At 31.0% G+C, this 12,181-nt stretch overlaps 1 protein-coding gene across 2 annotated transcripts in view; it reads right to left on the bottom strand.

Annotated features, from left to right (window-relative positions):
• The window catches only part of LOC143051807 (uncharacterized), a 36,112-nt gene extending 25,549 nt beyond the window's left edge, over positions 1-10,563 (bottom strand). The window contains exons 1-5 of one of the 2 annotated variants that reach the window (XM_076224762.1): positions 10,446-10,563; positions 7,650-7,830; positions 5,236-5,371; positions 4,595-4,746; positions 3,970-4,123 (exon numbers count right to left, since the gene is read on the bottom strand). In XM_076224762.1, coding sequence (XP_076080877.1) covers positions 3,970-4,123; positions 4,595-4,746; positions 5,236-5,371; positions 7,650-7,811 — 604 coding nt within the window. In that variant the 5' untranslated portion in view covers positions 7,812-7,830; positions 10,446-10,563. Of the gene's footprint in view, positions 1-3,969; positions 4,124-4,594; positions 4,747-5,235; positions 5,372-7,649; positions 7,831-10,345 lie in introns of both variants that reach the window. The other variant, XM_076224761.1, reaches the window with a different exon arrangement.
• Positions 10,564-12,181: the final 1,618 nt, after the last annotated feature.

Raw genomic sequence — 12,181 nt, 5'->3', positions numbered from 1 at the left:
AATGGGCAAAATTTCACGTTATGTTGTTTCATTTAAAATTTACCTGTTTTTATCAATTGATAGTTAATAAGTGAACTTAATTTGAACTACATTATTGGTTCACTGTTATAGACAATTTATTCTTCTTTCTTTTACTGGTTGTTGCAACAAAAAAATCTTCAGTGGTTACAAAGTTATGATAAAAAGTTGAATACTATGCACTTGTTATGAAATTTTGTACTTTTGTTTTTAGCTTGCTCAGTGTAGTGATAAAAGAGAAAAATAAATCAAATTTATGCTATTATGTGTTTTGTTTTCTCTTCTAGTATATACATTATCAAAAACTACCTCATTTATCAAAACTGCAGTACCCTAGCTGGAGATATATGCCATCAAAGTTGGATATACAAATAAAGTGAAAAAATGTCTTGTCTGTAGACATGCATTCCCTAGTAAACTGGAAGCATAATTACATTAATGTTGCATTGATAAGTTCCTGTTCTTTTGTAGATATGAAAACACTACTAACATTTTTTTCTACCATCTATTAATAGAGGAAAAAAATCCAAAAATATGTCAGAATGTCTTGTCCGTAGACACACGTCTTGTCCGTAGACATGTCTTTTTATCAATATTGCCTGGCTTTATGGGTCTTAATTAGTCCTATGTGTTGTTTAAACTTAGAAATATCTTATTCTTAATAAATAAATGGTAATTTAAGTGTTCTCAATTTTTGTAAAATTACTTTACAGGAGTGGATTTTAAAAAGTGTCAGATTATCAGTCATAAAAAGCATACCTTATTTTACTTCAATATTGTTTATTCCAGTTGATGCATACCTTAAAAGATTAACTAAATCAAATGAAGAAAAAGTATTTCTCTCTCTCTAACTTTATCTTTTGCATTTCAGTATTAACAGCAGATGAGGAAGTGTCTACGGACAAGACACTTGTACATAACAAGTATTAAATTCAATTATTTGTCTGCTATGGAACTTAAATCTTATTTATAGGTGATGAAAGTTATCTATTCAAATTAAAACTCAGTATTTTCAACATGAATATAGTCACAATTAATTCTAACAGATTTTTTTTTAACAGAAATTGTCTTGTCTGTAGACATTACCACAATATATTTGTATCGAATTTCCTTGAGTTCAGCCTAATTTGATGGGTAAAATGTATGTTATTTTTTTAAGAGAACACATTCAACTATGTCAAAATTGAGTTTTAATAATAGTTTGATTGTTTTAAACAGTCCGATATATGGATTTCAGTTAAAAGAATGTGTCTTCATTTTGGTTTACTCAATAAATTATTGAGATATGTTAAGAATTATGGGTACATTTTTATATTTTCCAAAATTTAAAAAAACACAGCTTAAAATTTAATTAGTAACTTTTAATCTTAACTTTAACAATCATCTTTGAAAGCATTTAATTGAATATCACTATAATGTCTTGTCCGTAGACATTATCAAAATGTATTTGTTTCCATTTCCCTCGAAGTAAAGCATCATTTGATAGATAAACCTGATAAAATGTATGTTTTTTTTCTCAAGAGAACACTTTCAGCTATATCAAAATTAGGTTTTAATAATGCATTTCATTAAATATGATACAATGTCTTGTCCGTAGACAAAACATATAAATTGTATTGCTAAGTTTGATTGTTTATTGTAAGAATATGCATCAAGTTATTTTAATGTTCTATACACCAAAAGAAAGGTTTTTTTGGAAGTTTTGTTATTTATAGATAATTTTAGATACAGTTTTATCAGATAAGATTAATGATCAAAGAAAGCTACTGTTGTTTGAAATAACTGTGAGTTAAACATGTTCTTGTCAATTTTTTTTCAATTAAAATGTTTAATATTCAATAATTCTAAACATATTTTGTTGTCTTTGTCATTGACCAAAAATCTGACACTGGTGACCATGTCTTGAAGCCAACCATTAAAGAAAATTATACAGTTTTTAAACACCATTTATTTAATAAAAATATTAAATATTTCTTCCCAAAACTGCATGTAATTATATAAATGCTTCCAGTGTTAGCCTAACGATGGCAATTTTTCATAATTTAAACCATTTTTGAACCAAAATATCAAAAGAGTTTTTCCCTGAGGTGATACTCATTTTTGACTTCATGTGAAACACAAAATGCACATCTGATCTTGGCTAGGCCGTATAGTTTAATTTCTGTGTCATTTAGTCTCATCTTCTGCTTTTTTCATTGATTGCATTTGAATAAACTTTTTTTCCACTTAAAAAAACAGGATACAAATCCAATGAGTGTTCATTGACAGGCCTTTCAGACAGTGCCTCATGTGCAGAGTCTGATGAGACTTTGGAATTGATGAAAACTATAACCTAAGTCCTGTGACATGAGTACATTCAGTTTTTCTCACTCATATTTTTGAAAAGTATTTCAAAAGATATAGATCATAATCTGTTCTATTGCTTTAATTCATTTTGTTCCTTGAATCATCTTAAGGTAGATAGGGTGTCTTCCTCCATCTTGAATTTGGAAATACCAGAAAACAAGGTCTAGATCTTTAATAGAATGTGCAAAATTTTTATAGTACATGTATCATCAAGCCTCTACAACAACTTTTTTTCAACTTGTCCAGTTGGAAAAGTACATACCAAAACTTACTTGTCCGGATGAAATTATAACTTGTCTAAAAAAAATCTTAATAATAACCTTTTTTTACATTTTAAGGTAGATGGGGTGTCTTAATTATAATCCATAGAATTTTTCAATAAATTGCCAAAATGTAGTTTATATCATGCTTTTTAAAAAAAAAAAAAAAAATCACTACACAGTGTTCAAAATTGACAAATTTTGTATAGATTATGTTTTGAAAACCCAATCAGCTGCAATTAAGCGTAATCTACACCATCGAATATTGAGATAACATATGAGAAGATGGCTTTAATAGTATGCTTTTAGTTAAGAAAAAGAAACAATGGGGTCACTGTGGACCCTTTTTCTTTCTATATTATATAATAGGTAAATTCCTAACACATTCTATTGTAAAAGTACCTTAATCTGAATTATCTTCCCATTGCATTTGAGTTGCCTCCCCTTATGTGGCAAAGTTGGAAAATAATTGATCAAACAAAAGTTTTCTGTTTTTGTATAAAATACAACCATTAATATGATAAAACGTCATTTTCTATATCGATGTGGAAGTTCTTACACATGAATTACCTACTACAGTCGATTCCACTTAATTGCATACCGCTTAATAGCATAATTCGGTTAATTGCATAGTTTTCTCCTGCACAAAACCATTTCCCATTCATAATTTTGTCTGACAAATAGGCTATGCAAATAACCGGAATCTACTGTACAATAATTCTTTTATGATTTGCATAAATTAGGGAACACGATTTATATGATTGGTCGAGAGGGCTTCTGGTAGTGGCTCTTGATGTTAACTATTTTTCTATAGTCTACGTTGACAGAACTGCTTTTGGTAACCAAAATAAGCAAGATGGCGGTGACATTAAAAATATTCATTTTCACTTCGCATTTATTGTTAAATCAAATAATAAACACTAAACATTAATATGAATGATAAAAAGATATTTTTGCAGTTTATTTCTTATTAGATAGCAGTTTCATGGAGTATAATTTTTTGCATTAACCAAAAAAATGTATTCATGTGACAGGCCAATTCAATGACATAAATATACAATTTATGTGTAATAGAGGTTACGAGTGGGGAAATTCAAAATTCCAATTCTAAAGAGTTATAAAGATTAAACGCCTTTTTAAAGGGATTTTTTTTTGTATAAACTGGACCAGGTCACCCTTTGGACTTTTATTTGTTTGAGTGAGTGAATTTGTTGAGTTAATACACTAGTAAATTTCTTTAAAAAAGGCATTTATATAATCCTATGATTAAACTAAATAAAACAAAACCTGATTTCAAACAGGTGGTCTCTTAATCAGGTTTGATACTCACATACATGTAACCTACCTATACCATTTATAGAAGCTCTCAGGGGTATTTCTTTTTGTGATCCTTCTAAATCATAAGTCTTTACTGAGAAATAGTAGTCCATGTTAAATGTGGCCCTCAGACTCTCTACGTGTAAACATGTTGTCCAATGATGGGCAGGGATCCCTCTGATCTGAAGTAAAATAATCTTCACATTTTACCAGTATATGAAATGTTGCTTTGAAATTTTTAAGAGTATGTGAAATGTGGCTTGGAAACTTTCATGATATGTTTAATGTGGCTTCAAAACTTTTGCGTTTTGTTATTTGATTTTGCCATGTGATTATGGACTTTCCAAATTGATTTTCCTGTGAGTTCAGTATTTTTGTGATTTTACTTTTTACATGCTTGTTGAATATATTCATAAAAACCAAGATTTTATTTTGACTTCTATATTTGTGTCATGTGTTACCTGGTTGCTCACTGGTGAATGTTTACCCAATATATATAAGAACTGAGAATAGTTTTCATTGTGTTTATTCATTGCATTTTCTGTCATTTCCTTGTGTGGTATAAATATTACAAGCTGTGTTTTGAAGCCATGGTATTGCAGAAATACACAGTACTGTTTTGTTGTATTTTTTTCCTCTTTTTTATAAAGTACCTGAGTTGTTCCTATGTATGTTTCATTGAACTTTGAACTGAATTTAAATATATCAGCTAGTCCCTTCACATGGCCTCCAGTAGCTGTAGATGTGAAGTTAAATAAAGTTGATTTCATCTGCCGAAGATCCTGGACTACACATTTCCCTGTGTCTAAAAAAATAGAAATTTTTTGACATATTAATATTTTAATACCGGTTGTATGTATTTCAGCATTTCTTACACTTTTCCCACTAACTAATTTCTAATGGAACAGGTCTTTTCTAACTCACAATTATACTTTTCTTTTGTTTTATAAAGTTATAAATGGCTTTTATCATCAAGTGTCGAAATGCACCCTTTTCACTTACCATAGGTGTGAGACATTGTGAAATTAGACTAAAACTTTTATAGTACTTCATCATATAATATGCATATTTTTTTAATTTCACACGAGTCTTGTGAATGAGAAACATGCATCTGTCTTACAAAATTATAATTCTCGTATATTTGATGAGCTTTTGTAGTACCACATACCCATATCAATGCTTAATGTTTACTCTTTGTAGTCTCACATACCCATATCAATGCTTAATGTTTACTCTTTGTAGTCTCACATACCCATATCAATGCTTAATATTTACTCTTTGTAGTCTCACATACCTATATCAATCTGATGAACACTGTATGTTGTGAAATCTGTTATACTCTTTCTGGATCGTCCGTTCCTAGTTGTTATAATCACTCCTCTATTTCCATGGTAATCATAGTATTCTTCTTGATAAACTGTGTAGGATTTCTAGAAAACAATCTAGATCATTATCATCGTTATTGAAAGCAGATGTATTTTTTCAAATGGTCTCTGGTGGAGAGTGGTCTCATTGGCAATTATATAACATCTTCTTATTTTATATTCCACCAGACACAACTGACTTTGTAAATAATTTGCTATTTCGGTCAAGATAAACTTTTGTGGTCACTGGCTGGACCTTTTTTTTATTATTCTATCGGCCTATAGACATGATAGACATGCTAGAACAAATTCATAGATAATTCACAAATCTGAGCTGGCAGACTGTCCTGAAGACTGCACAATATGTTGGTACATGTTTTGTCCATCACTTCGAGCTCAAAGGCCTAATTTCATTACCATGATTATCATCCAAATATTCTTATTTTATATTTTCAAATAACATGAATAAACAATCACTGAAGCTGAATTCGTGTACAGCTTTGAGTACGCCTTCAGGTGTGGGATTTTCTCATTGTGTTGAAGACCCAGAGGTGGCCTTCTGTTGTTTTTTAATCTTTAGTCGGGTTGTTGTCTCTTTGACACATTCCCCATTTCCATTCTCAATTTTAATCAAAATTTATATGGTTGATGTCAAATGAAGATCCAATATAATAATTATAATAATATAATGATAAAATTGATAGATAGTTTAATTAAAACTAGAAGACCAAAATTAAATTATAAAAAATGAGTCAATGTGAGTAATCCACCAGCCTTTACTTCAATAATACTGACTGTTTTCACTAATTCATCATCTTTTGAAATACTCACGGTGAATTCATCATTGTTCATTGGATACCAGTTTTCATAGGTACAGGTGAACCATGATTTCAAATATTCAACATGTTCACTGAATGTAAAAACTTTCTATGACAAATTTATGAGTCTTAAGCTTGTAGGCAGAGATTGGTAAAACCACGAAAGCAAACATACACGAAAAATAACTGAATCCACAGTACTCGTGTTTGTTGTCTTTCTTTTCATACCTAGTGATACCGGTAAGTTTTAATTAATTATAGTTTTAAATAAAAAACATCATCACAATTAAATGTACTCTTTAATTCAAAATGTAATTATTCTGCTCCTTAGGACGTCTTGATTGACAAATAATATGACAGTTGTTATCTATTCGTTTGATGTCTTTCAGCTTTCGATTTTATATTAATTACCATTTGATTACAGACTTTCCTTTTGAATTTTCCTCGGAGTTCAGTATTTTGGTACTTTATTTTTTGTTGTTATAAATATAACAAGAGTGCACACGCTGAAATGTCTCCCCTTCTTTACTAATCATTGATATTATATTGATAGTCTTAAGTATAAAGCTTTATAACAACTGTCACATAACTTAACATTAACCAAGATAACAAAGACCAATGAACCATGAAAATGAGGTCAAGGTCAGATGAAACATGCCAGACAGACATGTACAGCTAACAATGCTTTCATACAACAAATATAGTTGACCTCTTACTTATAGTTTAAGAAAAATAGACCAAAACACAAAAACTTAACACTGAACAATGAACCGTGAAAATGAGGTCGAGGTCAAATAAAATCTGCGCGACTGACATATAGATCATATAATATTTTCATACACCACATATAGTATTAGATAAAAAGACCAAAACTCAAAAACTTAACTTTGACCACTCAACCATGAAAATGAGGTCAAGATCAGATGACATCTGCACGCTAGACATGTACACCTTACAATCATTCCATACAACAAATATAGTAGATCTATTGTGTAAAGTATGAGAGAAAGAGACCAAAACACAAAAACTTAACTATAACCACTGAACCATGAAAATAAGGTCAAGGTCAGATGACACCTGCCAGTTGGACATGGACACCTTACAGTCCTTCCATACACCTAATATACTTGCCCTATTGCTTATAGTATCTGAGATATGGACTTGACCACCAAAACTTAACCTTGTTCACTGATCCATGAAATGAGGTCGAGGTTAAGTGAAAACTGTCTGACGGGCATGAGGACCTTACAAGGTACGCACATACCAAATATAATTATCCTATTACTTAAAATAAGAGAGAATTCAACATTACAAAAAATCTTAACTTTTTTTTCAAGTGGTCACTGAACCATGAAAATGAGGTCAAGGACATTTGACATGTGACATACAAAGTATGAAGCATCCAGTTCTTCCACCTTCTAAAATATAAAGTTTTTAAAAAGTTAGCTAACACCGCCGCCGCCGGATCACTATCCCTGTCGAGCTTTCTGCAACAAAAGTTGCAGGCTCGTCAAAAATACATGTACCTGTAAAATATTAGCTTCAAACAGAGCATGGAACTGGTTAGGTAGTGCAGGCAGAGGTATCCCTACCACAGCTGATGTAGGTTTCTGTTTACATAGACTGTTATCAGGATCTAGACTGGTAACCAGTGTTGTTAACCAACCAATCATAAATAGCAATATCATTTTTGCAACATCTTCATTCCTAAAAATAGACAAATTGAGGTAAGTAAATTTTCTATATAGACATGATAGATGTAAGAAGATGTGGTATGCTTGCCAATGAGACAACTCTCCACAAGACAGTCCATGATTTTTGCTCTTGTTAGATTTTTGATTTTTTTCTCTTGTATACAACCAATTGATTTATAATTTCTGCTTAACTGTTTGGACTTTCCTATTTATAAACGTATGCCGTGTAAAGGTGTATAGTCTTACTCTAAAAAGATTGAAAGCAGTAAAGTTTCTTTTATCGAAATTTATTCTGTGCATTAAAAACAAGCCGGGCTGTCAAAGCTCGTCCCATATCCAGAAGTGTATATTTGCCTGTCCAAAATGGATTTGCTGCTTAATTGCTTTAGGAGCAGACTGACAGCCTTGGATTCAAATAAACCAGGCATCAATTTCTTCATTTCCCACAACCCAGCTTGTCTGGCAAAACAGCCCTTTGACATCGTAATCTCTGACTAGAAATAGGCAATGGTTTTGGAATTTCTTGGCAGTATTCCTTTATATGTGTGATCCCTCACTCAGGAGAGTTAACTCAAGAATTAACCAATTATTAGGATAAGCCATAATCTGATGGATGTGTAAACAAATGTGAAATGATGAGAAAGGCTTAATTTACCTCAAATGATGTCATTAATTCAATTACAAAGATGTACGTCATTGATGTGTTATGCACTTTTTGCATACATGTACTTTTTATGTTTTTTTCTCAACTGTTCTTTAATTTGTAAAGCTATTTTGTTCTTCTTTGAATTATTTCTATCTTTTATATTTTATGTACATTGTATGTACAATTTTACTTGTATTATATTCATACAACTATAACAAAGTAAACCCATTGGTAACTTTAGCCAGGTTTAGAAAATTTTAAAGCTTAAAACGCATATTAAAACTGTGATAGCGCCAAAAAAAGAAAGTGAATTTGAGACTCTATAGTTCTAAATAATTATATTATATCTATTAGACTATAATATTTATAAAGGCATCCTTCATCATGTTCTTCAATAATTTTCATAAAAAAGCTCCACTTTCATATTTTTTAATCTTGGTAAAAATCTTGCGAAAGTTTCAAGATAGAGGAATTAAATTTAGCAAAATAAGCGACAACATGGATGGTACATAACACCATTTGAATCGGATGATGAATCGACCCTTTGGCACTGAAAAGAGTTTGACTTTGGGCTGATAATCTGCCCTGTGGCACAGAACTTGTTAAACCAAAATTTTGGTGGACCATTCCCCACATTTCTTTTTAAATCATGCAATATGTTGTCATAAAATATATACATACATGATTATGATGATGATATGATATTGTAAGCTAGTGTTGGGACTAGTTCAAATAATTATGACGTCTGACAAGGCTATTTTAATTTTTTTCTGGGACGAAATAATTATGACGTTTGGCAAGGCTATTTTTATTTTTTTCTGGGAGGAAGGCGTCCCAGAAAAAAATTAAAATAGCCTTGCCAGACGTCATAATTATTTAGACTAGTGTTGGACTAATTGTAAGCTATTAAATAAATTTTATCAAGCATCTTCTTCTTCTGGTATAGAGTTAAAGCTTCATTTGATATTGAAGGTTACGAAATAACTCAGCCTTCCCAGGACCAGAACTCAAGGATTTGTGTATAGTAAGACACAAATCCTTGTAGAACTTAAGGTTCATCATAACAAACGGACAAATATGGCTGTATTTACATGCCAAAAATTACTCTGAGTACAGACTTACATGTACCTGTGAAGTTGGAAAAGTTTTAATGCCTGGCATCCACTAGATATAATAAAGTTACATGTATTTTGTGTTTCAGAAAGATAAAATCTCTTTTGGATTTTGATGGGCATTTTTTTTCCTTCATGCAAAAGGTGTGAAAATTAACTAAGTTGTGGTACAACTATGAGATGCTCCCTCAGCATGCTCAGGTAAAAAACCGGTTTGTATTGTTTTGATTGTCCTTAATTGACATGGACAAGAGTTATCTTCACAACTATAGGTGAGTTTATCTGAGTCAGTGAGTGGACAGTATTAAAGTAATTCAGGTGTTTGATTATTTTTACACCTTCTGCAGAAAGGAAAAAAACTGCCCATCAAAAACTAAGAAAGAAATCTTTCTTAAACACAAAATGCATTTAACTTTTATATATCTAGTGGATGCTAGGCATTAAAACTTTCCAAACAGCACAGGTAAGTCTGTACACAGAGTAGTTTTTGGGGTGAAAATACGGCCATATTTGTCCATTTGTTATGATGAACCTTAAGTCACAAATTATGCAAGGAAAGATTATTAAGATTATACTTCTTCTTTCCTCTATAACATCCTCCAATAGTTGGAGTACACCAACCTTACTAAATTAAGGTTGGTTAAACCCTTATAATTAGTTGGTTAAACCCTTATATATAATAGTTGGTTAAACCCTTATATATAATAGTTGGTTAAACCCTTATATATAATATATTTTATACACTATATAGAGCCTAAACTTTTACATACACTCTATATTCTTGCAGATACCGATGATTTTAAATCTAGCTACTCAAAATATCTTTTCTCTGATTGTTTTTTTTAAAGAAGATCGTGTATGAATGTTTACTTTTCTGATTTTCGAACCTGGCACCAAATGTCACAACAAAGTCATTTATTGCTTCAAAATGGTAGCTAAAACTGGGAGGTTTTAAACATCAAATTGATTTCGATGAGGTAAAAAGTAATGTGCACATACAAAGCTGGACAAGGACCTACAATTTCGGATCTGATAATATTTGGGTTTTTGTTGTTTTTTTGGAAGGATATTTTTTGTTTAGAAAGAATTTGATTATATCTTGAACTGAGTGGTGCTGATATAATTTGAATTCATATTTAATAGACATCTTTGATTTTATATTAAGGTCAGTTTTCTAATATGAGCAGGGAATATCTATACTTCTATTATAGTATAGAAAGTCCCTGATATGAGGGAGGTTTCCCATACTTTTATAAATGTCAGCTTACCAAGACTATGTCCTACATATAGTTTGAAATAAAATAATTAAGTCAGAAGAAATATGTTTAGGAAACAACAATTGACATTGAACTTTAAAAGGCGTGAGAGGGGCATGTTTTCCCCTTAAAAAATATTCTGATTCACAAATTGATGGGAAAAAATCTTTTCAAGTAGAGGACAAAAACAAATACATTCTGAATCCAGATTTTCCCCATATTTTTTATTTTTTGTATTGATAGTGTTGAAGCCCTTTGCGTGAAAAAAATCTGACTCAAAAAAAAAAAAACAACTACCTAGGTCTAACAATGGTCTATGTGCATCTTAAACAATGGGAACTCTCCAACATAATGATTATAGACTTGAAAAGTTCATGACTAAATCTATGTAGTTTCTATCCAAAACACAAGAGAGGATACAAAAAAGTCGTTATTTAAGGGCAATCATTACTTTAAAAAGTCTACTTACTACATCGGAAATGTTGCCTTGTTTGTAAACCTTGTCTTGCTAATCGTTTTTGTTTTAAAAGTTTCCGTAGCTGTCCTTTATAATTTTCAAGATATAAACTGGCGAAAACACTTAAAATTGGTAAAATCATTAAGAGCGATAACGCCAATAACGAGTCGACTAACGATTTCGCCTGACATTTTGACCTCCTTGTAGATATTGTGTTGATGGTAATTTTTGCTATTAAAAATTTCTATCTATTTATTGCCGTGATTACATATTTTTTGCGCGCATTACCAATACAAATCCTCTAAAAGATCATTACGTTTGTGCGCATTCATTTGACAGGTAATTATACATATTTACTTATTAATTTATTCAATTATTCACAAGTACAAGAACCGCTTCCTTTAGTTTAAGTTCTCAACAACAAGGAGTTGGAAGTGGGATTTCGAGCAGGATATATTAGTCCGTTTTATTTCTATTCAGTGAAACACTATTTCCTCTGAAATATTCGCAATGAAGTTACATGTAACTAGAGTAACAGCTAGACCATAGGAGCACTCTGCTAGATCCGATTATAATAAGTGACTCTATGTCATGTTCCTTTTCAAATGTTCCAGAAACACCATATCTGTAATTAGTGATCATAATGCACCTATTGCATTTCTCGAATGTACAATGTCTGAGTTTAAATCTTTTAAAAGAGAGACTGTGCCGGTTATATGATCGGGCTGATAAATCAAAATTTGCTGAGAAATAAGACGAAATTGACTGAAAGCATAGTATATATATATATATATATATATATATATATATATATATATATATATATATATATATATATATATGCTTCCGGACAGTAAAAACACTATGATGAGCTGTGTGAAATTTTTACAATA

This window comes from Mytilus galloprovincialis, chromosome 11 (genome assembly GCF_965363235.1).
Source record: "Mytilus galloprovincialis chromosome 11, xbMytGall1.hap1.1, whole genome shotgun sequence".
In the NCBI taxonomy this organism is placed as follows: Eukaryota; Metazoa; Mollusca; class Bivalvia; order Mytilida; family Mytilidae; genus Mytilus; species Mytilus galloprovincialis.
This window is presented reverse-complemented; position numbering and strand designations above follow the sequence as displayed.